This window comes from Nakaseomyces glabratus, chromosome K, assembly GCF_010111755.1.
Source record: "Nakaseomyces glabratus chromosome K, complete sequence".
NCBI lineage: Eukaryota > Fungi > Ascomycota > Saccharomycetes > Saccharomycetales > Saccharomycetaceae > Nakaseomyces > Nakaseomyces glabratus.
In genome coordinates this window covers 894,308-922,177 of record NC_088961.1, presented here as the reverse complement: position 1 = coordinate 922,177, position 27,870 = coordinate 894,308, and the positions used below count along the sequence as shown (strand labels likewise).

At 37.1% G+C, this 27,870-nt stretch overlaps 17 protein-coding genes and 1 non-coding gene across 18 annotated transcripts; 9 read left to right on the top strand and 9 right to left on the bottom strand.

The window, feature by feature from the left end:
- Positions 1–42: 42 nt before the first annotated feature.
- Positions 43–1,635, bottom strand: CTR86 (Ctr86p; the record flags this gene model as incomplete). The annotated part of the gene is made up of 1 exon (XM_448624.1): positions 43–1,635. The coding sequence occupies one exon, from the start codon at positions 1,633–1,635 to the stop codon at positions 43–45; it is 1,593 nt and encodes a 530-aa protein (XP_448624.1).
- A 315-nt stretch (positions 1,636–1,950) lies between these two features.
- On the bottom strand, positions 1,951–4,686 carry PWP2 (snoRNA-binding rRNA-processing protein PWP2; the record flags this gene model as incomplete). The annotated part of the gene is made up of 1 exon (XM_448623.1): positions 1,951–4,686. One exon carries the CDS (start codon positions 4,684–4,686, stop codon positions 1,951–1,953), a length of 2,736 nt encoding a protein of 911 aa, XP_448623.1.
- A 372-nt stretch (positions 4,687–5,058) lies between these two features.
- On the bottom strand, positions 5,059–5,838 carry YIH1 (Yih1p; the record flags this gene model as incomplete). The annotated part of the gene is made up of 1 exon (XM_448622.1): positions 5,059–5,838. The coding sequence occupies one exon, from the start codon at positions 5,836–5,838 to the stop codon at positions 5,059–5,061; it is 780 nt and encodes a 259-aa protein (XP_448622.1).
- Positions 5,839–6,077: 239 nt separating this feature from the next.
- TAH1 (Tah1p) lies at positions 6,078–6,410 on the top strand (the record flags this gene model as incomplete). The annotated part of the gene is made up of 1 exon (XM_448621.2): positions 6,078–6,410. One exon carries the CDS (start codon positions 6,078–6,080, stop codon positions 6,408–6,410), a length of 333 nt encoding a protein of 110 aa, XP_448621.2.
- A 364-nt stretch (positions 6,411–6,774) lies between these two features.
- TVS1 (Tvs1p) lies at positions 6,775–8,541 on the top strand (the record flags this gene model as incomplete). Its single annotated transcript, XM_448620.1, has 1 exon — positions 6,775–8,541. One exon carries the CDS (start codon positions 6,775–6,777, stop codon positions 8,539–8,541), a length of 1,767 nt encoding a protein of 588 aa, XP_448620.1.
- A 250-nt stretch (positions 8,542–8,791) lies between these two features.
- On the top strand, positions 8,792–8,892 carry tS(CGA)1. The gene is given in 2 exon segments: positions 8,792–8,828; positions 8,848–8,892. It is a non-coding gene; the product is annotated as a tRNA-Ser (tRNA).
- Positions 8,893–9,183: 291 nt separating this feature from the next.
- ENV9 (Env9p) lies at positions 9,184–10,167 on the bottom strand (the record flags this gene model as incomplete). The annotated part of the gene is made up of 1 exon (XM_448619.1): positions 9,184–10,167. The coding sequence occupies one exon, from the start codon at positions 10,165–10,167 to the stop codon at positions 9,184–9,186; it is 984 nt and encodes a 327-aa protein (XP_448619.1).
- A 2,319-nt stretch (positions 10,168–12,486) lies between these two features.
- On the top strand, positions 12,487–13,302 carry SRL1 (Srl1p; the record flags this gene model as incomplete). Its single annotated transcript, XM_448618.1, has 1 exon — positions 12,487–13,302. One exon carries the CDS (start codon positions 12,487–12,489, stop codon positions 13,300–13,302), a length of 816 nt encoding a protein of 271 aa, XP_448618.1.
- Positions 13,303–13,667: 365 nt separating this feature from the next.
- On the bottom strand, positions 13,668–15,644 carry APC5 (anaphase promoting complex subunit 5; the record flags this gene model as incomplete). Its single annotated transcript, XM_448617.1, has 1 exon — positions 13,668–15,644. One exon carries the CDS (start codon positions 15,642–15,644, stop codon positions 13,668–13,670), a length of 1,977 nt encoding a protein of 658 aa, XP_448617.1.
- A 379-nt stretch (positions 15,645–16,023) lies between these two features.
- Positions 16,024–17,379, bottom strand: CLP1 (cleavage polyadenylation factor subunit CLP1; the record flags this gene model as incomplete). The annotated part of the gene is made up of 1 exon (XM_448616.1): positions 16,024–17,379. The coding sequence occupies one exon, from the start codon at positions 17,377–17,379 to the stop codon at positions 16,024–16,026; it is 1,356 nt and encodes a 451-aa protein (XP_448616.1).
- Positions 17,380–17,765: 386 nt separating this feature from the next.
- Positions 17,766–18,674, bottom strand: TUM1 (thiosulfate sulfurtransferase; the record flags this gene model as incomplete). Its single annotated transcript, XM_448615.1, has 1 exon — positions 17,766–18,674. The coding sequence occupies one exon, from the start codon at positions 18,672–18,674 to the stop codon at positions 17,766–17,768; it is 909 nt and encodes a 302-aa protein (XP_448615.1).
- A 340-nt stretch (positions 18,675–19,014) lies between these two features.
- TMA16 (Tma16p) lies at positions 19,015–19,590 on the top strand (the record flags this gene model as incomplete). The annotated part of the gene is made up of 1 exon (XM_448614.2): positions 19,015–19,590. One exon carries the CDS (start codon positions 19,015–19,017, stop codon positions 19,588–19,590), a length of 576 nt encoding a protein of 191 aa, XP_448614.2.
- Positions 19,591–19,994: 404 nt separating this feature from the next.
- On the top strand, positions 19,995–20,501 carry NAT5 (peptide alpha-N-acetyltransferase subunit NAT5; the record flags this gene model as incomplete). Its single annotated transcript, XM_448613.1, has 1 exon — positions 19,995–20,501. The coding sequence occupies one exon, from the start codon at positions 19,995–19,997 to the stop codon at positions 20,499–20,501; it is 507 nt and encodes a 168-aa protein (XP_448613.1).
- A 327-nt stretch (positions 20,502–20,828) lies between these two features.
- Positions 20,829–21,569, top strand: OSW1 (Osw1p; the record flags this gene model as incomplete). Its single annotated transcript, XM_448612.1, has 1 exon — positions 20,829–21,569. The coding sequence occupies one exon, from the start codon at positions 20,829–20,831 to the stop codon at positions 21,567–21,569; it is 741 nt and encodes a 246-aa protein (XP_448612.1).
- A 112-nt stretch (positions 21,570–21,681) lies between these two features.
- Positions 21,682–24,063, bottom strand: TRE2 (putative zinc metalloprotease; the record flags this gene model as incomplete). Its single annotated transcript, XM_448611.1, has 1 exon — positions 21,682–24,063. The coding sequence occupies one exon, from the start codon at positions 24,061–24,063 to the stop codon at positions 21,682–21,684; it is 2,382 nt and encodes a 793-aa protein (XP_448611.1).
- Positions 24,064–24,511: 448 nt separating this feature from the next.
- On the top strand, positions 24,512–24,988 carry CDC31 (centrin; the record flags this gene model as incomplete). The annotated part of the gene is made up of 1 exon (XM_448610.1): positions 24,512–24,988. One exon carries the CDS (start codon positions 24,512–24,514, stop codon positions 24,986–24,988), a length of 477 nt encoding a protein of 158 aa, XP_448610.1.
- Positions 24,989–25,339: 351 nt separating this feature from the next.
- On the top strand, positions 25,340–25,978 carry HNT3 (DNA 5'-adenosine monophosphate hydrolase; the record flags this gene model as incomplete). Its single annotated transcript, XM_448609.2, has 1 exon — positions 25,340–25,978. The coding sequence occupies one exon, from the start codon at positions 25,340–25,342 to the stop codon at positions 25,976–25,978; it is 639 nt and encodes a 212-aa protein (XP_448609.2).
- A 156-nt stretch (positions 25,979–26,134) lies between these two features.
- RPT4 (proteasome regulatory particle base subunit RPT4) lies at positions 26,135–27,445 on the bottom strand (the record flags this gene model as incomplete). Its single annotated transcript, XM_448608.1, has 1 exon — positions 26,135–27,445. One exon carries the CDS (start codon positions 27,443–27,445, stop codon positions 26,135–26,137), a length of 1,311 nt encoding a protein of 436 aa, XP_448608.1.
- Positions 27,446–27,870: the final 425 nt, after the last annotated feature.

Below are 27,870 nucleotides of genomic sequence, written 5' to 3'. Positions count from 1 at the left end.
TGATTAAAGTCATGATATGTAATGAGACTTATTGAAAAAGTCTCACTGATTAGTCGATTTTAGAGAGAGTTTACCATCTTTTGAGATGTCAACCTCATAGCCAGCCTCCTGTAAAGTTTCATCGTTGGCGACTCTTTTGGATTCAAGGTTAGCCACAAAATTCTGATTCTCTTTGTTGTCTTTTAATAAGAATTTAATACACATTATACTTCTTTCCTTGATGAATGGGTCGTTGTCATCAATAACACAATTAGACAGAATCACCCCTAGACCACCTAACTCTCTAACTTGATTCTGAATTTCCCTATTTTCATGTGTGAGCATCGCAATAATTTCTATAATCAATAGTTTACACTCAGGGAAATTGGTTTCTTTTATTTTCATGTTAATTAAGTCAATACGCTCTTCAATCAATGAATCTTTGGCCAGCTTTTCACCTAGTTTATTCGTGGCCTTGACACCAGTAATATCAGACGCTTGACTTGTTTTAGTAAAGTTCACTCTTATAAGGTTATCCTGGAATATATTCAGTAATGATATGAGCTGATCTAAACCTTTATATGATATAATAAATTTTTGGACATGGTTGAATTGGCACAATTTAGCCATAATGTCTAATGTAATAACACACTTGGCGTGAAGTTTCTTCGCAATCTCTTCATTTTCCAACTTATTTTTAAAGTAATTTTTAATCTGATCAGCGTTTTTCTCAAAAATCTTGTATGTCCAAGTCATTATGGATGTGAGTTGAAATTTGTCCCAACTATCTATATTTGTGACGACTAATTGCATTAATTTTAGTAGATCGATAAATATATTAAAAGAATTATTTTCCTTGTCTTCCAAATATGGTATAAATGATTCATGAGTAGAGATGAGGGCAAAAGTTCGAAGTAGTATCATGTCTATATCAGACAAATTAACATCAGGACTGACTATACGAGTACCGCTAACTATTTCAAATATTTGTGATTCATCTCTCATTATCTTATCTAGAATTAAACCGCATAATATACTGTCAACCTTATCATACCGCAAAAAATAATACAGAAAATCATCGTGCTGGATTAAATCCTTGAAATACAATAAGTAAGGTAGTAAAATATCTTTTGTATACTCATAGTTGAGTTTCACCGGGAAATGCAGAAATTCAAATAATTCTTTCGATGAGGAACGATCAAATACAACTGATTTAGAGCTCATATTATGAAGAAAACTCAATATAGTGGAGTAAAGAGCCAATTGCATTCCGTCATCAAGCTTACCAACTTTCAATGAATTATTGAATATTTTGTATGCAATATTTTGTAGCAAGAGTTCTTGTGCAATCTCTGAACCCGATACAGCTAGATTTCTTGCCAGAATGAACACACCACGTAATAATCTTTTGTATAAGAATATGACCTCTGCTGACCATCCACTGATATCTTCAACATGAGAATTCACTAATATGGTTTTAATTAGCTGCCAAGTTTCCTTATCTCTTGAAAATTTATCTCTGATTGCAGTATTGTTGGCAGTTTCGATGACAAAGTCATTCAAAAGTCCTAAGTTGTCATGGTATAGTTGTGGATCAGAGTTTGCCTCTGACAGCAGTCTATCTATATCCTGTAAAATCTTTTTTTTTTCTGACATAGTCGAGAAGCTGTCTTTGATTAGGTGCCTAAATTGTTAAAATATGTTCTTCAAAAACCCTATTTGACTAAAATTTGGAAACTTGATCAAATCTTGATTTGCGATGAGCTTGAATAATCTCAATTTCGAAGTACCTTTAAGTGGGGTGTATATATTTATCACGTGATCATAATAAATCAATCTACTAATGTCAAACATATTAATTCAAAATGCGTTATTTCCCGGTTACTACCGAATAGACTATGTCAAATATAAATGCATGCTGTTAAATATATAAACGTATGTTCTTTTCGATTAGGACGTAAAAAAAATCTATCATTGCAATAGCTCATCTTCTGATTCGCTATCGTCTTCAGATAATGCAAGTTGTTGTTTCTTCTCTTGGAAACCTATCCATTCTCCATCTTCGTCATCGTCTGATTGCATGACCACATCATCTTCATCACTTGAAGAAGAATCACTTATATTTTGAATTTCCTCTTCACTTGAATCAGCTCCTTTTCCTGATGTGGATGTTAGGAAACGGTAAGCGTATTTGTTAGTGGCTGACAGAAAAGTTACATCTTCCGCAATTCTTCCAATGAATCTTCTAACAGCCCTAGTAGCAGATGAAAACATATGTTCATGCTGCTTCATAAAAGATCCATGCGCTATTAATAGAGCCTTTAGCCACAATAGGTTGAATTCAATATGTTGAGATGTTGTAGCAAAATTACCAATAAAGGTCAGTAATCTTGACACATATACTACTGGTAATTGATTGCAGACAGAATTGATTTGTGTCACTGGCACATTCTCATAAACTTTGTTAATTAAATATTCCTCGTTCAGTCTAAATGCCATGACTAGTGCTGTAAGATAATCTTTTTCCGCTAAAACTTCCAAAGTAGCTTGTGGAGTTATATCAATATCTAAATCAAAAGGATCAAAAATTAATGTTTCGTCAATTGAATATATTAGGAGACCCTCTGTTGAGGCTGCTGCAAATGCATTAGCTGTTGGAGAAAATTGGACAGAGGTTACTCTAATTTCTGGTCTAGAGCTTCTTGTGGACATGTCTCCACCTCTGTGAGATCCTGGTAGAGAGCCGTCTATGCGATCCTCTAAGTCGGAGTACTCACCAGAACTGTCAATTAAATCTAAGGAGCCAGCTTCTGTCATTCTGCTGCTGTTCAAAAATTCTAAGGTACCATTTAAATTCATATTTCTTGACACAATAAATCTTTTCAAAAGCACTTCATTAGGAACATCGTAAAGGCAAATGGAGTTGTTGTTACCACCAGCAATAATTGACTTACCATCAAAACTATAATTAATAGTAGTGAAGTATTTAGACCTTTCTGAATTCTTGGACGTAAATCTATCTTGCAAGAATCTACCGGAGATTATGTCCTTCCTACAGTCAATATTACCGATTTGCTTCCCGCTAGCAATATCGAAGATTGTTAGCTGTCCCTTTAATGTGGATACAGCTACGTGTTTACCATCTGGTGTGATTGTTATCGCTAGTATGTCTGCAAATACTTCCAGAGGTTCTACTTGCTGAGATCTGCCAAAGATTGACCATATCCTAATTGTTTTGTCCCATGATGCAGAAGCGAGTACTGCATTCTCCATACTGAAGGCAAGACAAGAGACTGGTCCCTCATGTCCTGAAAGAGTATCTAGTAGTTGTCCGGTCTGTACTGACCACACGAAGACATCAAAGCTATCTGTTGAACCAGCACTTACAACTTCACCGGATGGCTCAACAGCCAGACATGTGAACTGCACTCTTTCAGTAGCAGTAAATACTCTGAAATTTCTGTATCTTATTAGATCCCATGCACGAACTGTACCATCTAAAGATGCAGAAAATAGCACTTGACCTTTCTTGGCAAATTGCACAGCAGTAACAGCCGATGTATGCTCTTCAAATGTGGCCAGACAAAACCCTGACGCAACATCCCATACCTTGATTTTACCATCCTCAGCAGCAGTAACAACTCTGGATCCATCTGGTGAGTATGTTAAACTATTAGTTGCATCAAAATGACCCTGTTGTTTTAAGATGTATGATTCTGATTGCCATTCATATACTAACAACTGACCTAATTTGCTCGAACCAAAAGCTAACCATTCACCAGAGTTATTTACAGATACAGTATTGACTGGGTTTTGTCCCATAGAGAGTTGTTGGACCATCACAAATTCTGGCATTTCGTATAGTCGAAATTCACCATTAGAAAACCCTACAATTAGTAAATTGCTATTAATATGAAATGTGCAGCACTTTACCTTAGCTTGATTTGCGTAAAAGAAATTCTTTTTTGTAATTCTCCAGCTCAATTTTGATAAATCTTCATCCTCTAAATCTTCTTCATCCAGACCTTCCTTTTGTGCCTTTGAAATGTATTCCCATGTGAATACAGCACCATCTTTACTTATTGTGTAGATTTTCTCTTGTGTTGAATTAAAGTAGGCACCTAATACATAGTCTCTATGGCCAGCTAGAGTGGTGGCGACCAGTTCCTTATCTTCGGAATTAATAGACCAAACTCTGGAGGTCAAATCCTTCGAAGTTGTTAGCAGGAACCTAGAATCATGGGACCATGTGAATGATGTAATATCTTGAAAATGCCCTGCATGAACTCTGTAGCGCACGAATGGTGCAAATTGCCTGTCCTGCGAGACATCAGGTGTCTTCCATATCTGTAAAAACCTGCCAACAGCTAAAGCGAAATATCTGCCATCCGGACTAAATTTTACACTGTAGCACTTATCTTTAAAATTGAAATGATGTAACACATTTCTAGTCTTGAAATTAACCAAGATTGCTCTACCATCTGTGTCAACTGACAACAACAAAGTACCTTGTTTATTAACATCGAATGTTGCTATGTTTTTCCTATGCTCATAAGCAAATGTAAATGATTTATTATTGACTAGATCAAACACAGAAATACGGTTGCCCACTGGAGACAAAAGCATATTCCCATCATGGGAGAACTGCACATTACCTTGCCTATACACTGTCCCAAGCAAATTGGAAAACTTGAAATCGGACTTCATCTTAGTTCAGTCTCTGTGGTCCAATAATCCTTAAAGCACAATTGATCCCTACTAAATACTAGTTAAAAGCAGGAGAAATTTATCTATTTTCATTCTATTACTTACAGTTATATTGAAGCGATGAGCTCAGCTCATCGCAAATTTTTTTTTTTCAAAATTTTTCAAAATCTAAAAGTATATAAATTTGAGCGTGATTACTGTCGTGGGCAGCTATAGTAATACGGCTGAGAGTACAGTTGGGCTAACGGGTAAAGTTTTGCGATTGCAAACGCCATTATTTGCATGCATTAGTTTTATTAATAGTTGGCAATTATAACAAAAGTCTATAGGTTGTTTTTTTCATTTTTAATGTGTAATGATAAGCAATATTTATTATTTTTTGGCTGGTGTAAAGCCTGCCCGCAGGATTGCCTCTCTTGCCGTTGAGTTGATGTGTTTGAACCTATCTGGACCAATATGTACACCACCAAACCAACGAGCTACTACAACGATAACATTCCACACATCCATGATAGTCACTAAATGTAGCATTCGGGATCCTGCTGCGGTTTCTCCGTCGTCGTCACAATCCTGGTAGATGATATCGTTACTATCTGTTTGTTTCTTAATTCTCCAGGCACACATGGCATGGTTAGCCCTCCTCATCTTAGAATCGGTCTTCAAATGATCAAGCATTTGGAATGCCTCCTCCTCGGAATTTACATGAGCTGCAAACGCCATAAATGTTGACCCACGGTCACTGATAGGATCCGACGCAGTCCAGCCTTCAAATGGATCCACGGGAACTAAAGCAGAATTATCTACTACTTCAGCGGCATCCATAGACGATTCCTCTTCATCATCATATAGCACACCATCCAATTCAGTGAAGAAATCGAACAGGCAAACAGAACCCTGGTGAAACATGGAATCCATGACTTCTTGAAACAGTGTCGTGAGATACTTTGAGTCGTAATCTCCTTGAGCCACAGAAACTTCGAGGACATGGGGCGGTTCAGTTGCTGGATACTTATCAGGCAAAGAGATCTTGACCGTGAACTTCTCATGTTGAGGTACCTTCATGGCAAATATATTCTCTGCATCATCTCTCTTCAGTAAGTCAGGGTAGATAGCTTCCAGAGACTCCAATTCTTCTACAACTAGTTCATCCATCTTTTATCGCCTAGATATTGTTGTTTTGGTACAGCTGTGTTACATGACTAATGGACCTGTAACCAATTAGAAATCACTCTTTTCATTCTATTCTCTCTTGATCATTACTTCTTTATCATCGCTGCTGCTTAAAGGCGAGAGCGATGAGCTGGAAATCCTACAAAAAGCCTGGGCATCAAGATGTCAACAGACAGCGAAATTTAAAGCATTGGAATAACGGATTACAGGACAAGTTGACGATGTCCTTCCAGCATTTCAAGGATATTGGTAATGAGCATTTCAAGAAAGGTGAGTATGACCTGGCCATTGAACAATACCGCAAATGCATATCCTTAGAGCCTACAAATGCCGTCGGGTATAGTAACCTAGCAATGGCATACTTGAAGAATAGGTGCCCGGACGAGGCCAAGACTGCATGTGAGATGGGGTTATCATACTGCAAGGACACAAAACTCAGACAAAAATTACAGTACAGGTTAGAACTGGCCACTACAAATAAGAGACCAAAGACGCTACAACAGTTGGAAATACGAGAAGTGGAACGGATCCCTCCCGAATTGGCAAGCTTGTGATAGGTGTTGTCTCACTAAAGGCAAAAAAAAACGTTTCCCGGATCCATTGGAATTTCTGCTTCATGTAGGGAAATATCGAGTTTAGTTTCTAATGGCATGATAAATTGTTCCATACGTGATTTGACTAATGATTACTCGTTTTGAATAATCTCATTGGGTTGCTGGCTACAAAAGTCCAAAACTGATGCTTAATTAGAGTTTGTACCTTAAAAATTACCCTTTTCTTAAAAAGAAAAAAAATCCCTTCAGTAACTGTATAAATACTTTGAACCCTATATAATATATCCTTACTTTGAATAATTTCCTTTCCGAGAGCATATACTTCTCAGGATATCCAGGGCACATAGCTAAATATAACTGAGCGATGAGGTTCTGGTGGATTGTAACATTAGCTAATCTTTGTGCGGCACATATGCATATGGATGATGACGAGGATATGAGTAATGAAATGGGTATGGGAGTAAGTGACACTAACTTGACGCCTGTACCACATGAGCCCAAGCATTTGCATGGTCAGCCCATTCTGGACACCCACTTAACGCCAGCTGAGAGACTGTATTGGGAGAAGTATGATACTACAACCTTCTTCACTACAGACCTTGGTAACAGGTCTGCGTTTAAGTTCCATGTGGCGACCATGTTTATTTTGTTGTTCTTGTCTTACCCCGTATGCTTAATTTTAAACTCGGTTGCCTCCAGCTGGTACCTGGCAGCATTGACTGCCAACCTGGCATTAACTGTCGCTTCTCTTATATCCCTGTTGGTATTCAGCACCACTTTTCCTGAGGAGTGGTATGCCAATAACTTCTATCATAAAACTTCATGGACTGTTCTCATCTTGATGTTAGTTCATTACATCGCTGCTGTAGGTACATTGGCTGCTAAACGGTTTGGTTCTGGCTATGTATCATTAGATATAGAGACAGTTGCATATCCTTTGCAAGATTATGACAACTACGAAATACCAGATGTAGTGGTTAATGATGGCAACACTGAGGACCCTAGTCGTCTCAGCCCGCCAACGACAGTTACTCCAAACGATGACACACAAGAGTCATCCTTGAGTCATAGTCATAGTGAAGAGTCTCTGAGGTTTACTGATGATTCGCATAAAAAGCCAAGGAAGGATAAATTGCTCAACAAGATACCTGTAAACTCCAAACTGCAAACTATAATGGACAAGTTTGGTGTGTTTTTTGGCATTATTTTTGGCTTCCTTAATTACCCAATGTTGTTGATCTTATTTGTTGATGCTTGCACGGGTATTGCGATTGGTAATTTACTTGGAAAAGGACCAAGGGTATTTAATTTACTAGCTCATTGGATTAAAGGTGGTGTCTTCTTTGTTTTAGGTATCGTCTCGCTTGCTAGATACTGCGGCGTGGGCCAAAAATACGGATGGGCCTGGAATAGGCTTATTATTGATAGAAGATCGCCATACGCAAATTCTGTTTGGTTCAAGTACAGTCCAATAGGAGGTATTACAATGGAAGGGTTTGAATCGTTCTTGATCTTTTTTTATGGTTCAACTAATGTATTTTTAGAGCATTTGGCAGGAGCTGGTGGCGCCTGGACTGCAAAGGATCTGCAACATGTTTCAATAGCATTTATGTTTTTTGGAACTGGTTTATGTGGCTTATTGGTGGAAGGATTCCTTAATAAATGGAGATTTACACATGCATTGGTTAGAACTGATTATAAAGAAGAGGAGGTTTTGGTGGCTAATCCAGGGTATTCACCAAATCCATTTCCAACATTTACGATTTTTTGGACTGGTATATTGATGTCACAACATGCTCAGGCATCTGAGACGTCGACTACCATACATGTTCAATGGGGTAGTTTGTTATCATATGGATCATTCTTCCGTCTGTTTACATTTTTAATATTGTATTTCAGTCCTGAGGTTAACATGGAGCCTTTTAAGCCTATTACAGAATTAGTTTCATCTTTCTGTCTCTTGGCAGGTGGATTGATTTTTATGGAGTCAACAGATCAAGTGGTTGAAGGCTTTGAATATCGCGGCTTTACACCGATGTTCACATTTAACATTAGTGTGGGTATTGTCTCATTAATTATGGCATGGGAGATGATACTTCTCTTTTGGAGAAGATACCTGGCATCCAATTAAATGCTGGTAATTATTTATTAACTATTCTCGAATATATAAACAATAGATGGAGAATGAGAGGTAAGTCTAAAATATGTACGAAGGGCCTTTTTCTAGACATATCATTCAATATAGCAATTAACATATTATCGATTATGTATCATGCGGAAACTATTTTATGCAAGACTTTCTGTGAGGCATTTTTTCTTTGATTTTTTTCACGAAGTATAAGGGCAAATCGAATAAGATTTTCTGTTAATCTCTACAAAATGGCACTATGGCCGAGTGGTTAAGGCGAGAGACTCGAATTTTTCTGAACGTTCGGCTATCTCTTGGGCTCTGCCCGCGCTGGTTCAAATCCTGCTGGTGTCGTTTTAATTTTTTTGTCATGTTTCCTCTGTAGACTGATATTTTCATATAATTTCATTAGGCATCTAAGGCGAGCATGTATTACAGCCAATTCAATGCTGAAATATGCATTAATAACTAGAGTTTATTTTTGTATATTCGTAAAAGTTAGGTTAGATGATAGGATCATTATAGAAATAGACGAAAACCAGAAAATAGCATTAATTATAATAGTGATGGTAATATCTACCAGCAAATACGATAGATATTATAATGCTAGTTTTTTATCTATTAAGGCTTCAAATACCAAGGCATTTATATATCGAATCCTCGATTTCTTAACTGCTTCATTGTCCATATCCAGGTTGATGCTGCGTCATCAAGATTATTTGCCACGTAGCTACTTCGTGATTCTTTCCCACCAGTGGTGAAATACTTGCCATTATCGTTTGTTGTTGTTAATTCCTGAGAGAGTGAGCATCTCAATGTAGAGTATGCCCCTTGCTCATTCGACACACCAAACATAAATCCGACTACTTGGAATAGCAGCCAGAAAAAAATGCCTACCAGAGGTAATCTTGTCCAGAAACTGAATAAATTTGTGTTCATTACCAATCCAGGGTGTACACTGACAAATAGAATGTCGGGGTTCTTGATCGCCAGCATTTTTGTGTATTGTATAGAGGCCACTTTAGTCATTGCATAACGGAACCAAGTGAATACGAAATTTGGGAAATAGTTCCAAGTTTCATCCAGTTTGCTATATTTGAATATAATGTGGTGGCCTAGCGATGACAGCGTTACTACACGACCATGACTGCAACGCAGCAACGGGAGTAATCTCATTGTCAGCAAGAAATGGGCAATGTAATTCGTCTGCATCTGTATTTCAAAACCGTCCTTGGTTATCTCATACGGTACCGCCATAACCCCAGCATTATTCACCAGCACGTCTAGATGGTTTTCCATTCTGAGTATTTTAGCGGCAGCGCGGTCCACGCATTTCAAATCAGTCAAATCGGTGTGTAAATATTGTAAACTGCCCAGGTATCTAGTGGGCTTCTGATCATGCAGCCCTTTCAGGTATAGATTATGTCTGCGCACAGCTTCCTCAATAATATCGTCCATGGCCCTGCTAACTTTGTGCGAGTTTCGACCACACACATACACTCTAAACCCATGCATGTACAGGTGCAACACCGTAAACCACCCTATACCACTGTTCCCTCCGGTGACTACTGCCACCCGGTCATCCACTTGCGGATTGTAATACGGTAACTCGCTCGGATCCCAAGTCATTTCCGGCAATCTTCTATAACAACTACAGTATCTACAGCCAAGTGTACCCTTGTGAATAAGTGCATACTACTCCCCCTTTCCTAATGTAATAAGCATTCACAACAGCTAATATATAAACTCATCGGTATTATAGACACAGGACTCATCGAGAAAGTTTTTTTTTTTTTCATCCTGCCAAAACTAGTCCCTGCTAGCTTTCAAGGCAAATGCTGTCTTGTATAGTAAGAAATATCCGTACAAATTTTCACTCTCTCAAATCCGCATCCATCCTTGATCAGAAACCCATTTAAGTTATGGGAAACCTTTTTTCTCTGCAGCGGTTCTCTGCGAAAAACTGAAAAGCAATTTTTTTCTTTTTTTTTTCGTTTTCGCTTCGCCGCTCTCACAATCCTCTGCGGATATGAAAGAACTAACACAAGGAGGATGTTATGTTGTACGTTGTGTATGGGTATGGGTATGGCATGTGCATTTCGTTGGTTGGTATGTTCGTTTCCAGTGTTATGTCATGTGAAATACCATCATACGTGTATCCGGTTTCTCTTCCAAACCAGGATTTGGCCCTATCTGTTCCCTTGTTTTCCTCATGACCGGCATACTGCCGTATAGGTTTCAACAAAAGTACTTTGCAGTTATCTCTTTATTTACACTTCATTTCATGTTTGAGTTTAGCTGTCTCGGTGCGGGAACTAGGTATGAAAGTAGGTATTAAGAATGGTGCAAATTGCTTTGTAGTAGTTGAAATGACGTATCCCGTCGATAAATGGTATTAGAAGGTAGTGTGGTGTGGGATTAGTATTGTCAAGCACTAAGCGTGTGTAGTGTAAAATTGTTCATAGATATAGCAAATTAGGAGAGGTCTTAAGAGGGGTTCACCACCCTGGGGCATGTCACTTCATTGATAGTCTGAGCACAGCTCTTTCGAATGCTCTTTCAAAAAATATTTCGCGACTTGGTAGATTTTTAAATGAGGAAACGCCAAAAATTCCATGGCTATACCATCTGCTATTGAACAAATAGTGACGCGAAAATCAGGGAAAGTTCATTGTTCCTGCAGGTTTTTCTAAATGTACGCTTTGGATTTGCAGTCCTTTTTTTTGTGTCCACCCTCGATTCTAGCAATTGCCGGGTAAAAGAAGGACGCGAAAATTCAAGGGGAATGTCGGTTTATTCTGCGCAACATTTCGCTCCTCTGGCTTTTGGTTTTCTAAGTGTAAATAAAACCCTTTAAACACACTATGCTTGTGACTTGACTACCTTGCAAAGAAGTAGTGAGTTTTGCCAATTTGTCTATGCCAATTGGTACTCGGTCAGAAACTCAACAATGGCGTAAGATTAGAACTATGTCGATCTCTTGCGTAGTCTTAGCTTGTTCTTCGCTTCTTATCTCCCTTTCCATCTACGACCCCCCTCCCCCCACACACACATTACTTGTCTGCTTCGAAATTATATCTCTTGTGGATACGCTATCGAGACAATTCAGAAAGACAAATGCTCAGAAAGCATTAAAGTTTGAAGGACAGTGCAGTGTCAGTGTGAAGAGGCATTAATGCCTCTTCACTGATTTCTTGTAATGACGATTTCGTATCCACGGTTGATAATATCCTGCCATTGTACTCCGACCAATTTACCTTGAGTTACTTACACAGTCAGAGACTGCGTTCCTGGATTTGTTCGAGATAGAAGTGTAGAGACGTTTAATTCGTAATTGTCTTTGACATGGGGAAACACGAATTTTTATTTTACAACTCGAAATTACTTCACAAAACACCAAAGAATTTATTGAAATAGTATTTCAAAATTTTATGTTCATCTGGACCTCAGCAATTCTGTATTTTGTATATAAACTAGAAAAGATTTCTATGATATTTAAAAATAAATCTCTTAGGTCTGAGCCCTCTATCAAATCGTAATCCTTTTTAATATCGATTCCTTGATTTACAAATTTCTATATTTATACATTGCGTCATTTATCTTTTTTCATCTACTTGATTTGATTTTTAGTATTATCGCTGATTATAATCAATTAACCTACCCAAGGATACAACCAGATTAAAAAGTTTTTTATAAACTGATATAATATACCAGGTCAGAATTCAATTTTCTTAACAGAAACAATACCAACCAGGAAGTTTGACACTTTACAAAAAAATTGACCAAATCTTTCATTTTTATTTCTATTGAGCCATAGACTACAAAACTAGGTCTCGTCCATTCATTATTATTTTATTTTACCGATCGCTTCCTCTATACAGAGAATATCAGTTATCCTAACCTAAAAGAAAATTACAAGAAAAACTTTAAAGAATTACAAGAAAAAAAATGCAATTGAAACAATACATTTCTGCCTTAGCCCTCGCTATCTCTACTGCTTCCGCTGCTTCTGCCTATTCCAACAGCACCTACCAAGCTTCTTATCAGAACGCTCCTCTTTCATCAGTTAACCCAACTGCCGCTGTCTCTTCAGTGGACGCTAATGGTAACGCTGCCGCCGCCGTCCCATCAAGTAGCAGCTCTTCCACATTTTCCGCAACTAGAGGTGATACAACTACTTTGCAACCACCACAATCAGTAGTCGCACAAGAGGTTATTATAACTCACAGTGATGAAACAACTACATACTATGAAACTTCTACCCTTTACTCTACAGTTTACTTGACAAACTCTAAGTCTAAATCTGTCGCTGCCCAAGACGCTGCCCAACAACAGAAGGAAAACGTCATCACCGTCACTAAAACCGACGCCAACGGTGGTGTTGTTACTGTTGTGACTACTGTAACTGTAGGTGCTGATAGCAGACCAACCGGAACCGTCATCTCTGATGGTTCTTCTGGCACTACTACCTCTACCATTACTTCCACTTTGTTTGTTACTGTTCGTCAAAGTGCTGTAAGTGTCGGTCCATCTAATGCCCCAATTGGAAAAGAATTGGCTGGTATAAACTCTGTCAGCAGCTCCCAATCAGCATCCGCTCAAGGTTGTGTTCCAGTAACTACCACAGTCACTGATACTGTCACTGACACCGTAGTCAGCACCGTCACTGCTACCCCATCTCCTTCTATTCAATACGTAACAGTCACTATGGCTAGTAATGGTACTATAGCTTCTAACGGAACCATAAATGGTACTCACTTTTAAGTTGAAAATCCGCCTTGGGACGACATAAGAATCCTCTTCCGCCCATTGAAATATTTTACGAATTTCCTTTGGACTAGAACTATCATAACATCATCTGCTTGAACTAAATCATGTTGTTCAATGACTTCATTTCTGATTCAATATTATTATTATTGTTATATTTTTATCTTTTTAAAGCATTCTAATTTACTCATAATTTGTCAATTTCTAAACATTTTCCTGTTATCTTTTTATAAAATCCTTTATACAACAGTTACTATTCGCTTTTTTTATGCCATTATAAATAGGGATATATAGATTGTTAGTCAACTAAAGTTTATCTAGCGCACAATGATACAGTTTCTCAGTAATTTCATCCTTTATTACTAAATAGTCATGTTTTTGTATTTGATATTATTTACAACATTTGATATCCTATTAATCTCATCATCCAAATCATGAAACTGATACATGACTCCTAAGTTAGCTGTGAATAGCCTTCTGGATTCATCTAACTTTCCAATTTTAGCTAGTGCATGAACTAATAATAAGACCGCTTTGGATGCAAAGTATGGGTCATGAGTTGTAATAGCTCTATCGTATAGATTTTGTATTAAAGGTATAGCCCTGATGGAAGCTTTACATTCTATTAATATCCTCGCTTTTTCAAACTCAAGCAAGGATTGCCACTTAGACTCAGATATAAACCTAGAAAACTCAACCAGTGAACTTTCAATGACCTCTATTGCAGACCAGTATTCTCTGACAACTACTAAGTAGCGTACCTCTAATATTCGTAACTCCAGAGTTTGTTGAAATGTCAACCGGCATTTCTTTTTTCTTTCTATGAATTCTCCTATGGGCGTGTAATCCTTTTTCTCTAAAAGGTGTTCATAATGTAGGATATCCTCTCGGAAGCCATCATTATTATTTATTGGAATAATCTTTTCATAAATGTCAGCTATGAGTCGTTGTCCTAATACTTTCCACATCATTGACGCATAGTTTAGGTACTTGTAAGGAACGTCTGATATTTTTATACTCTGAAATACTATCGTCATGTATTTCAGCGTCGACTCAAAGATATCAATCGCATTAGTGCATTTATACATCTGCATTATTGAGTCAAATCGATATGCATTCTTAAGTATTACTGCATTGTCTGTATCAGAGCTTGACTTTAAATATTTTATTATTTGATCAACAGTAACATAAAATCTATCAGCAAAGATAGGGTATTTTTCTAGAAAATTAATTACCCATATCATTATCACGTTTAGTGTTGAAGTGTCTTTATTTTCACGAGCAATCTTAGTTGCTTCTTCAAATGCTTTTAAAGCAGAATTGGCATCCCCAAATGACGCATGAAAAGTGGCAAGATATAGAAGGGAGATGTGGTAGCAATTTTCAGAGCTCTGTGTTAAAGTGTAGTCAAAATAATTGTGCAAAAAATCTAGAGCATCTTGGTAACGATTTTCATTAACTGCATTCAAGTATCTGATAAAAAAAATTGCTGGAAATCTGGTAATATCATGAAGTGTTAGGTTATCAAAGATATTATCGTAATTTGATGATTTCGTTTTGAGAAAGTAAACTTGAGAAACTTCCCAATTGATATAATTGTGTAGCTGATCGGGTGAGACAATAAGTGTATTTTCTTTGCTTAATCCAGTGTTGTTGGTTTTTTTAATGAGCTTTTTCATCAGTTCTATCGATTTGAGATCAGATTGGGATTCATAAGAGGGTAGAACAACTTTTGATGTTGTGCCAAACTCAAAATATTGAAACTTGTATTCCTCCAAATCCAAAGATCTATAGCTTAACGAATCAACGTCATTTAGGAATTGATGTCTAAAAAACACAAAACTGTTCCATAAATCCTCACGCTCTTCAAATCCGCCACATATATATTTCTTAAAACAGTATCTAATGTAAACGCCTAGAACACTTTTTTTAGCAATCAGTTTATTCACAGATCCGATCATTATTTGATCCTTATTTTTGTTACTCTTCAGTAGGCATTCCTTGTCTAAAACCCAAACTAAGTTGTTTATGACCTCTAAACCATCAATATTTTGAAGGTGGCCTAGTAGAGATTTCGCAATGTCTACTCTTTTTTCTGTTTCCAGCAATTTTATTATATCTTTTAGGTATGGTAGCACTGGCTCAATTGACTTGCTAGAGACCGGCTCCAAATGTAGCAATAAAAGCTCTTCAGTAGTATCTTCATATTCAGGAATCAAACGCAGAAATATCTTCAAAGGTACATGTATTCCCTCGAATACATACATGTAAATTAATACCAGTATTGTTAGGTCATATGGAGTTAATGTGTAACTGACTTTGATCGGGCATTGTGTCATAATAGTATAAATATCAAATGAGTAAAGATATACCGCTTTTGAGTATATTGATATTCAAACACTTCAGTAGTTATTGTATGTAAAGTTATCAATAGTTGATACTAAATTGATATTTTGTTTTGCTCTTATTATTTTGTGTTTTCGCAAGTTTAATGGATTATTTTTTTGCACATTATTGATTTGCGATGAGCTGCAAAATGATTCTAATTCAAACCTAAATATAAAAATATTTATTTAAGACATAATTCAATTGACACATTGCAAGGTGAGAAAATTGTGATTCGATATATAGTTTTCATAGCTTTGCTTCAAAAGGAAACCTTTATATTCATTATATGCTGTATTATATCTCAAATATATAGAACAAATGTTCACGTGCTTATTCTAGATATCTAAACGAGGTTAAAATCATTGCATTGGGTGGAAGTCTTCCAGGTACAGGGAGTAGAATTTTGAGTTTGTTACGTTTTTCATTGAGCTCTGTGATTAGACCAAATCCTAATATAGGTGCTTGTAGAACCTCTTCAGAATCTGATTTTCTAGAAGCATATGTGATAGCAACCAATGCATATTGTAAAGTACTGCTATCTACTGGAGCTACTTCTAGAGTATCTAAGTTTGTATTCTCACCCTGAAGAACAGACTTTGGCCTCCATACTGTAATATCTGAGGTGTCACATCCTAAATTATAAGGACTTAAAACTGTTCTAGTATCACCATAGAAATATTCTCGTATTGCTGCACGTTGCTGAGCTCTAATATAGACATCATCCTTTTCGAATACACCTGCCATAGTCGGTACTCTTAGGAGTCTTTCACCGACATAAGTATTGACTATTTTCGAAACTTTCGTGTATATTTCCCTTCCCTTATCATTGTCATTACACAATATAATCAAGTAATTGATTCGAAGACCAACAATTGCTTCCACTAACTCTGAATATTCATCATCACAGTTTTCCAATGGCGGTGAATCAACGATACAACCAGATCTATGTACAAGAGAATCATTTTGTAATCTTTCACTCACTGTTTCGAATAATTTTTTAGTAACCAATTTATAGAGACTCCGGTTTTCAGCAATTGTTTCAAAACCAAAATTCTTTATTATAGGTTGTTTACCATGCAACCTAGTGGCACCACTAGTCATAGTTTCACCCCATCGTGGTAATTGGGCATCCAATGTGCTTGAAATCGGCACAGCAGTAACACAACCTGGAGGACTAAAGATAGGCTCAACTGGATTCAAATTGACGAACATAGGCTGATATGGCTTGTTCTTGATAGCATAAGAACATAATGTTCTACATAGTGCAGTTTTACCAGTGTTCTTCTCACCAACAACCATAATCCTTGGTCCATCAAATGTAGAGCTCCTCATTTTTTCGAGTGCAAAATGTAGATTGTAAACGTTATGCGCAGTCGTATTCTCCACAATCGAAAGTTCCCTATCATGTAATTGTGGGCATTTCCACTCAATTTCAAGTTCCTCTACAGCATATATTCCAAATTTCCAATCCCAAAAAGTATACTCAACATTGTTGGCTAGTTCTGTCCCGAATATCTCACCAATACCAGCCGTAACCTTTAGCGATAATTTTTCATCAGATGAAAGTTCAACACGCCATATATGTCCACTAGGAATTACCAGCGTATGCACTTGGTTAGCATCTTCTAACAGACCGGCATCATCCACCGGTTGCTTAAGACCTGGGAGGGCTTCCACTTCAGCCATTTTTGACTCTTAAAACGTGTGGTTGTTTTTGCTATTGAAGTTATTACAATTTCAACTTCTTTAATTGTGTAATATATCAGCTAAGTAATGTAACTTCTGTCATGGAGGAGCAGTATATATGAAGCATACTCATCTTTAGGCCTCTCATCAGTCCTCTATATGACCTGCAGCTTGTCAGATTATCTCAACGTAAATAGTGAGTCAAATAGAATACTACTTAGACACTCATATAGGTAAAGATTCACATCAATTGCAGGAACAGCTTCTACAATAGTTCCGTCAGTACTCCCATATTACCACAAGTCAGTAATTATATTCATTATGTAGGGATACTTAAATATTTACTATAGGAGTTTTCATTTCCAAAGAATTGAAAAGCACAATTATCACTCTCTATCTTTAGCAATGAGCTTAGGATCTGATCTTAAGACCCATTCAACCCATGATCCATCATACAATTTTATGTCCTTAACACCTGAATGTTCCAAAGCTGTTCTAATGATGCATGCACTGACTCCAGTACCACACATGACAATCGTAGGCTTGCTTGGATCGTAGGTATTATTCAGCTTTTTGAATGCCTCTTGAACTTTCTTTTCCATGTCAACCTGTTCTTGTGGGAATGTTAGATCAGGTTGATCCAAGATTTCAGTAAATGGCAGAGGCTGTACACCAGCAACATGACCTGAGCTAATATCAGGTCTTGGTTCTGGAGCTTTACCTTCAAATCTGTTCAAAGCTCTTGCATCATAGACATTGTACTTCTTCTTCAACTCGCCAGACTTCACCAATTCCAGCATTTGTTCATAGGTAATCACATTTTCAGGACAGAGGTTGGTTTCAGACTTATAGTTAGATTTTGGATACTGAGTGAGCTTTGTCCATTTTGTAGTGTCTAGGGGATAGCCCTCTTTCTTGTACGCATTGAAGTTGTTCAACAGGTACACTTCTGGGTGGCCTAGCATAACCAATGTCCATGCACAACGAGGAGCGCTGAAATTACCAATTCTGTCATAGACAACCAGAATGTCCTCCTTATTCACACCAAGTTGACTCATCCCTTCATTGAAAGTAGCTAGGTCTGGAGCCATATGTGGAAACTCGCTAGCTGAATCCCTGATATCATCAATATCAAAATAGACAGCACCAGGAATACGTTCAACGTCCATAAACTCTTGCTTACCATCACGCTTCAAATTGGGCAGGTACCAAGTAGAGTCAACAGGTACCACCTTCTTGGAGGCCTTCGTAAGCTCAACAAATGCACACGGAGTAATCAATTTAAACAAAGACATAGTCACACCTCTCTTCACACCTTGCTTGCCTCCTGAGTAACCACAAAACCCACAAAAGAAAGCTTATTTATATAACAATAGTCCTTATCAATGCCATTTTATGCTGATGCTAACTGTTATCTAAATCCCCCCTCCCATTGTCCTTGGCATTCGTACGGGACTTTCTTCGATGCAGGTGTATTTGAAGTCTCGAGGAAATTGAAATTTTTCACTTTTCCAAAGCCAGAGCTCATCTCATCGGCCATCTCATCGCAACATATTTGAGAGTTGAGATACAAGAAAGTTAGAGGCCATTTACAGAACCAAAGTAACCACAATCCTCACATACCGCCGTTACAAAATGCCGTTATCTAAGTCGTTATCGAAGGTGCAGAAGAAGATCAAGGGTAGTGGCAAGCAGGTTGCTGTCCATCCCAAGGGTCGTAAGTACCAACAGTTGGTGAGGGCGACCATGCGTGAAAGCAAAGTGCAGGAGAAGAAGCGTGCTCACAATGAGAAGAGATCCAACGAACTTGCTAGAGTGAAGTTTATACAAGATGTGATCAAGAGCGATAGTTTTAAAGACAAGAAGAATTTTAGTTACGAGGAAGCTGCTGTCTTTATTGAGCAGTTTATCAACCGTGATGATCCGGAATTAGAACAGTTTAAGAAGAAGCAACGTAGTAATAGACCCACTCCAAACAGACAGTTGCTTCTAGAACAGAAAAAGAAACTTGAAATGGAAGAGTTCAAGAAAGGTTTCCTATGTCCTGACTTGGCAGACGAACAAAGTGTTGTTTTCCTAAGGAACTGGAACGGTACCTTTGGTGCCATGAGTACCTTCAAGATGATTAGAATCAATAATGAGGGTAAGCAAGTGGTCGGTGGCCATAACAAGTTTACAGGTTCCGAAAACAATGAAATTGAAATGGCATAACGATTACTCAAACTTATTGAAATAATTTAAAGAAAACGAGTGTGAACACTGTCTACCCATGTTTCTTATATATTGCATTCTTATATCAAGCTACCATTCATTCTCACAAGTGTATAATATTTATTAATAAACTGGTCTCATCGAGAGTTGAAATCACTGATCAAATTTCTGTACTTGCTCATCGCAATTTGCACTAAATTTTTCTTAGCATTCGGAGAAACATGAAAATTGCATCGCTATATGCAATTGTAGAAGAAACACACAAGTATCAATTGAGAGTTAGTATTTTCAGATGTTTTACACTACAAAGCAATATATCAGAAAGTGTATCTGCAATTATCAAGACCACTTTCAGAGTATTGTATAGTTCAATAAATTGATCTCTAAGCTGCAAAGGAAAACAAATGGGTCGTTCGATTATTAACCTGGATAATGTATATGAGAATAACTTGGGGATGATGGCAAAGATTGCCAAAATCGTTTATCCAAACCAACAATTTGAAGAGAGCTTCTTTTCTGAATTGTTCAAAGGTGGTAATGATAAAAAAAAAGAGGCTTACATGGCTCAAATCGCTTACTATAGCGAAATTCCTGTAGGTACCATCAAATTGCTTTTATTACAAAAGAAGAAGAGTGACAGCTTACAAAAAGGTTTACATATCGAGCTTTTAGCCGTCCTAGAAAAATACGATGATCATGAAATAAAAGAAAAATTGCTTGAGTATGCTCTTGATGAATGCAAAAAGAATCACCAGCACAAACTATTTACTGCTACTAGAAGTAGTGATGAACAACTTATGAATTGGTACAAAGAACATGGATTTACTGAAACTGGTTCCAAGGGTGAACCTGTTACATTATCAGATGGTACTTCCGAAGAAACTGTGCTCTTAATAAGGGAACTTGACTAAACAAGCTAATGCTCGCTTATTCCACCTCCTAATTTGGATTATTCGTATCAGAAGGCCTGATAAATCATAGATTGTACCATACATTAGTACAAATCAACAAATAAGTAAAAATTTCAACTGAAGGATTATGATAGTTCACCTTGTGAAAGCTCTTTTGTGTCACAACACACATTTCCATCTAACACAAATTACTCGCGAGGACAAATAAAGAATAAGGAGATTTATCAGAGATCTGTCCTTTTAATGACAAATGCAATTAATCATATTTATCTACCTTAACAATCTATAAAGTAATGCATGAATTTATAGAACAAATAAAATTTAAACATGAGAGCACCTCCTCCACAAAGGAAGTCAAAGAGTAGGTATTTTGCGCCGTATTTCGTCAATATCCGAGAGTTACTTAGATTCCGTAAAATAAAAGCATTTTGGAATCGCCAAAAGCTATTTAAAAAGCAATTTGAGAACCTGCACCAAGTATACCAGCAGAGATATAATAGCTCAATAGATAGCCACCCCGATGGACAAGTTGCCCTTTGTAATCATGAAAACTTGACTCAGATAACGCCGATTTCGGGGATACGCATTGAAGATATGTGTTGTTTAAGCTCAACACATGAATCTCAATCAGCAGACAAAAAACCACTACTAATAGCGACATTTCCAAGAGGATGTAATAGATCACCTACAGTACGCATATTAAAACGGAATAAATGGTCATGGCTACCCATCAGTAAAAGAAAATATAAACTGTCATTCTTTAACAACGAAATTTTTGATCCGCAACTCCATAGCAAGAGTATAGAGGTAAAATCCCACACTTGTGCCAATACAGTCAGAATGATTAGAAAATATGCCCATGAGAAAGCAAATGTTAAAATTATCTTTCATAACAGAAATATCATAAAATCCAAATTTCTGGATGGGCATGAAGACGCAATCAGACCACCAAGTTATATTGAATTCGGAAATAACCATACATTACGTATTGAAGACTTCAGGTCTCTAAAACGAAAACGTCCAAGGAAAAATACTCACAAACAATCATACTATCAAACAATTAGATGACAATATATTCTTTATCTTTCTATAATTTGTTTGTTTAACATGTCATAATAGGCTATTAAAAAGAAATCAACGACGTCATTCTATAGCTAAATTCAATCCGTTTCCTTATTAACTATTTATAACTGGAATCTGTAGTCTCTTCTGAGAATATTTTAGCAGCATTCATCAGAATTTCTCCAATGCCATCCAATTCCTCTTGAGCCTTATTATAATCTTGCTTATAAATCGCATCACGAACTCCAGGAAAACTCCAGTTTAACAAGTCCTTATTGTTAGCAAACAAAGTAGGTCCAAATATGACGTTTTTGTAGTTATTTCTATCAGTTAGCCCATTGGGAGCACAGAGTCTTCTACCAATGTTAGTAATTTTTTTATTCCATGCCCATCTATGGACAGAGAAAAGAGAAGGCTCCATCCCATTATCTAAATTTTCAACAATGTTTGACCATTCATGCTTCCAAGCTGTACATTCTTTACCAAGCCTTTTCCACATTAACAAACCCTTTATTATTGTATCAAATCTGATCTGACCTTTGTGAGAAATTTCTAAGTCATTTAGCATGCTATCCAACTCAGTGACGAAAGTTGAGACTTCAAAAGGAATTACTGGTTTGTCTACTAACAACAGTGCTGATCTAAACAAAAATATTAGAACATCTAGTAATTTTTCTTGGTAGTTGCTCTGTTTTAATAAATGTCCTACCCTTTCAAAGGTATCTGCCTTTGTATGAGCAAGTAGTTTTGATTTTAATTTTGACTTGGAGAATGTTGCAGTAGGGATACCATGAGTCAAATATGGCGTCCAATCACCAAAATCATGAACTGGTAACACATTTACATCAACCTGGGAATGATCTGACTTACTTTTGAAAAAATCATACATAAGCGGGTGACATTGTATGTCTAAATGACCCAAGTCTTCGAAATCCAATCCAACTTCAGATATATCAACCATTGCGTAGATTTCCTCTTTCAACGCACTTAGTCGTTGTTCTACCAAAGTATTGGAGCCTTCGAAATTGAAGTCCGAACCTCCAAAAGATATGAAATAGATATTCCTCAACGGCTTCCAGTTGAAACGAAATTTCATTTCTTGGAATAGTTGAATCAAAGAGAGCATCATTGCTGTACCAAAAGCAGACGTCGTCGCACCATTATCAATAGAGTTCCTTCTGGCTGCAATCACAATAGCCCTATCAGATTGTTCTTTTCCTTCTATTTTTCCAACAAAGTCGGATATTGGTTGGGCAGTTCTCAAAACGTTATCAACTCTCATGTCTACTTTCACAATACCAGGCTTACCACTAAAGTATTTGTCCTCATATTTAATTCCGCTATGAAGTAGTTCCATTAATTGCCTTCCTTGCTTATAAGATAGTGGTAATGTTGGTATGGAAGGCATTGTCTTCGAATATGTCTCTGAGTTTTCGCTGTACTTCAGATTAGGGTACCTAATTTCCATAATACCTGCACCATACTGTGAAATTGAAACAGAGTTCTGTTTAATTACATTTTCATTGCCATTAATTACATCCGAGATAAATACTATAGCTTTAGCTCCGTAATTCTGGGCCATCAGTACCTGCTGACTAACATATTGATCATATTTGATAAGTAACACAAAATCCTCCTTGAGTAGTTGCGCCTCCTTTAATAGTTGAAGGTCTTGTTCGGAACCATAATGTCCGTATATCAAATTTATATCTCTTAGTTCTCCATTGGGAGAACCTGGATTAAAATTCACATCCGTAAGTTCAATACTGAAAGGTTCGCCGCTCTGTGGTCTAATTCTTAATGACATTCCATCATCTTTTGGATAATTTGCAAATCCTTCAGCCTCCCATTCACGTAACAAATGAATGTTATTATTCTTCATAGACTGATATATATATTGTCTCATTGCAGTATCACCTTTTGTTCCAGACATGTGAGGCATACTACTCAAATACTCCAAATCTCTTTCAAATTTGGACAGATCAGCAGTTAGTCTTGCATAGTTTAAAAAGGCATCATGATCAGCAAACGAGCCTCTTGTCCCGGATACATGATCCTTATTAGGGTCTTCCCTTGACAACAAACCATATGCAACTATGGAAATAATAAAGATGTAAATAAAACGGCTCAGAATAAAAGGATTACCAACTTTGGAAACGTAGTAATTGACAGTATCAGTAACAATATAGTTAAGTCCTACCAGCGGATCAATTATATTATTCTGTACAGGCTCTATAATATTATCATTTAGCCTATTTTTTATTCGCGAAATATATGGAATACTAGTAGAGCCCAGGTTTCCTATCATGCCATCACCTTCATTTTCATAAAGTGCTGATTCATCAATATCCATGTCAAATGAATCATCTCGTGTACGACCAGTTTCTATATCAGCACTGGCACTGGCACTGGCACTGGCACTTGCATGCCCAACTTCACCTCTCACTGACTGCTGGCCATTGACGACATCGTAGCTTGGTGGTTCACTTGGCAAATCCATACTGAGGCCAATATATGTGTTAATGACTTACTAAAGCAGAGGGGTTAAAGTGTCAAAAAGGTTATTGAATCCCCAGGAAAATAACCGTAAAGGAGACCCTTATATTGTTCAAAAAAGTAGGATAATAGTTGAAATAGGTAGAGGTTTAAGAACCTTAACAGTCTTTCTATTAGGTTAGTTTATGAATTATTAGAGGTTACTGGCCTAATACTTTCAGTTTCTATTGTTCATAGGCTTTTTGTAGTTAAAGGTCATCGCGATCGGTACTGAAATAATTTTTCAGCCTTCACAAGGCGATTTGTTAAGTCTGTAAAAAATGCTGAATCTTGACTTTGTCATCTAAATAACAAAGACATGCAGTTAAATGGAACCTTTCGTTTGCATCTAGCTATAAACCTGATATAAACCCTTCAAACAGGAGCTAGGAAGTGCGTGTAATAAAGTAGATATGAGTGGGATCAGGATGTCGCCAGCTCGTGGAAGCCAATTGACAGAAGAACAAAGACAAGAGATATTCGAGGCCTTTTCGCTATTTGATATGAATAATGATGGGTACTTGGACTATCATGAGTTAAAGGTTGCTATGAGAGCTCTTGGGTTTGACCTATCTAAGAGAGAAGTACTTGATCTGATAGATAAACACGATAATGACAGGCGGAGACAGATAAAATACGATGATTTCTTTCAAGAGATGGGAGAAAGAATGCTGAAACGGGATCCTGTAGAAGAAATCAAGAGAGCTTTCCAGCTATTTGATAAGAATGGGGATAAGAAGATTACTGTGCAGGATCTTCGAGAAGTGGCCCAGGAACTAGGTGAAAACTTAACAATGGAAGAATGCCACGCGATGATAGATGAGTTCGATATGGATGATGATGGAGCAATTAATGAGGAAGAGTTCATATCTATTTGTATGGATAATTGAGTGATTTAAGATATTATTGATGCATTAATTATCTTTAGTGATTTACCGTGGTCCAAATTGCTCCTGTTAATTATTGCACATCTTCATCCTCACCATTTGCTTTAAAATAAACTTTTCAATTCTTTATATTACTACTATATTATTAATTTCAATTTCGATATTCTGTATAATTAGCACCTTCACATAAATACTATAATTGTGACATTATATTAACCATCAAATTGAGAAAGTTCGTGCTTCTTAAGGGGATTTTGAATTACAAAATTATCAATATCATTAAAAGCTCTCAGAATATGAACATAGATGCAAGACAGTAGTAGTTGAAAATATAGCCACACTACTGAGATAACCATGATGAAATGGGACAGTGCCTTACAAGTTTACATCGACCATCCCGAAAAGTATGGAAAGGATACAGTTGTATATTTTGATGAGGATGCAGTTATAATACATGATAGCTTCCCTAAAGCTAGATTTCATCTGTTAGTGTTACCCAGGTCAAACACATTAACGAAAAAGCACCCAACAATAGGACTGAATTCAAGTGTCAAGAATCAACTAGAGAACTACGTACAAAGGGCAATAGATTACATATATGAGGGCTTCACACAACATTACCAGCCTTCCGATAAAGTACAATCTATATTTGCCGACAAAGACACTTTCATAAAAAACTTTTTAGCAGTCGGTATTCATTCAGTTCCCTCAATGAAGAATCTTCATATACATGTAATAACAAAGGACTTCGACTCCCCCAGATTAAAGCATAAGAAACACTATAACTCATTCAATACCAATTTTTTTGTTAATTGGATAGATTTGCCTTTGAAATCTATACCAAATGTAAAAGAAACTGAATTAAAGTACATTAAGGGTTCACCATTAATATGCAGTTATTGCGGTCAAGATTACGGGTCTCAATTCAAGAAACTAAAAGATCATTTAACAGAAGAGTTTAACAAACATTTCACTGAAATTATAGAATTGTAATGGCACCGTGTATTTAGCCGGGTAGATGATTGGTAATGATAATTAAAATAGATTATTTATGTAAGATGCTTTTTCATACAAACACACACATACATATATATATATATATATATTGTATGCCGATAGAGAATTCTACCATGACTTAATTATAGCAAATCATAATTTTTGATACTCGAGAGTACCTTCCAGTTTCTTGACTTCTGCGACCTTTCTCACCGCCTTCATTAAATCTTCTGGAATAATATGATCACGGTCATCTCTGATGGCAAAGAAACCAGCTTCTGTGGCACAGTTACGAATATCAGCACCATTGAAACCATCACTCATTTTAACGGCTGCATCGAAATCGAATTCACCACTCTTCTTCACCTTTGACGTATGAATCTTGAATATTTCCAGTCTTCCGGCCTCATTTGGCAAGGGGATTTCAATTTTTCTATCGAGTCTACCTGGTCTTAACAAGGCTGGATCTAACGTATCGGGTCTGTTTGTGGCCATAATAATCTTTGTCTGTCCCAAATTATCGAAACCATCCATCTGTGTCAGCAATTCCATCAATGTTCTTTGAATTTCTCTGTCTGCCGAAGTACCTTCACTGAATCTACGACCACCGATAGCATCAACTTCATCCATAAATATGATACAAGGCTCGTGCTCTTTGGCATATGCAAACATTTCTCTAATAATACGGGCAGATTCACCAATATACTTATCCACAATACCAGAAGCTGGTGAAAAAATGAAATTTGCACCAATTGTAGCGGCGACAGCTTTGGCGAGCAAGGTCTTACCCGTACCAGGTGGTCCATATAACAAGACACCCTTTGGAGGTTTTATACCAACTCTTTGAAAAATTTCCGGGTTCTTCAATGGCAGCTCAATGACTTCTCTTAGTTCTCTAATTTGATCGGTCAAACCACCGATACCCTCGAAAGATATCTCACCCTGCTCGAAACTGGTCATGTTGTAAACCAATGGGTCAGTTTCACGGGGTAAGATTCGCATAATGGTTAAAGTGGTAATATCTAATGTCACTCTTACACCTTTTTTCAGTTTCGATCTATCAACCGAGTTTCTGACACCTACGATATAACGAGGACCTGATGACGCTTTCACAATATATTTCTCTTCCGACAACTCCTTCATCACTTCACCAATCAATTGACCGATACTCTGCAACGCTTTGATATCGTTCTCAGTCTTATCGTATATCTTCTCCAAATCCCGTATAGTCTGGCGACGCTGCTTCAACTGGTCATCATACCTCCTGTGTTCCATCAACTTCTTCTTGAAATGCCTCAATGCCTTCTCATACGCTTCTTTCTCGGGATCCACGGGCTCTGGCTCAGGTGCCGCCTCCAATGGCTCGGCAGAAGCCTCCCCAGATACAGCGGCGTTGTCTCCACTACCCCCATTGTTATTGCTCTCGTTCAAAGCCGCCAACAGCGGATCTTGCTCTTCACTCATATTTATCTGTTACTTTCTTTTTTGAAACTGCTTCCGACTGTAAGAAAATCGCACACACAGAAAAGACAGCTCACACTTGTACTAGATATCCAATGTTAAATTAGCTCCCTAAAGCGACCATATTGGAACTAAACGCCAACACTACAATTAATTATAGTGTTGCTACTTATGTGTGGCAAAGTTTCAACTCGCACATAGAAAGAATCAAGGAATTTGGAAAAGGGAGCTATCACCAATTATCACTTTATACAAACCAATCCAAATGACTATTCGTACAGAGTAAGAACTACTTTTATTATAGAATACGAATTATCACACGATCACTCGTACAAGTATACCTGAAAAAACTTTGGAAAATTTCAGTGCAAAATTATGCTCATCGCAGAATAAATGTCATCGGTGGGTAATCAACACTATGCATATTA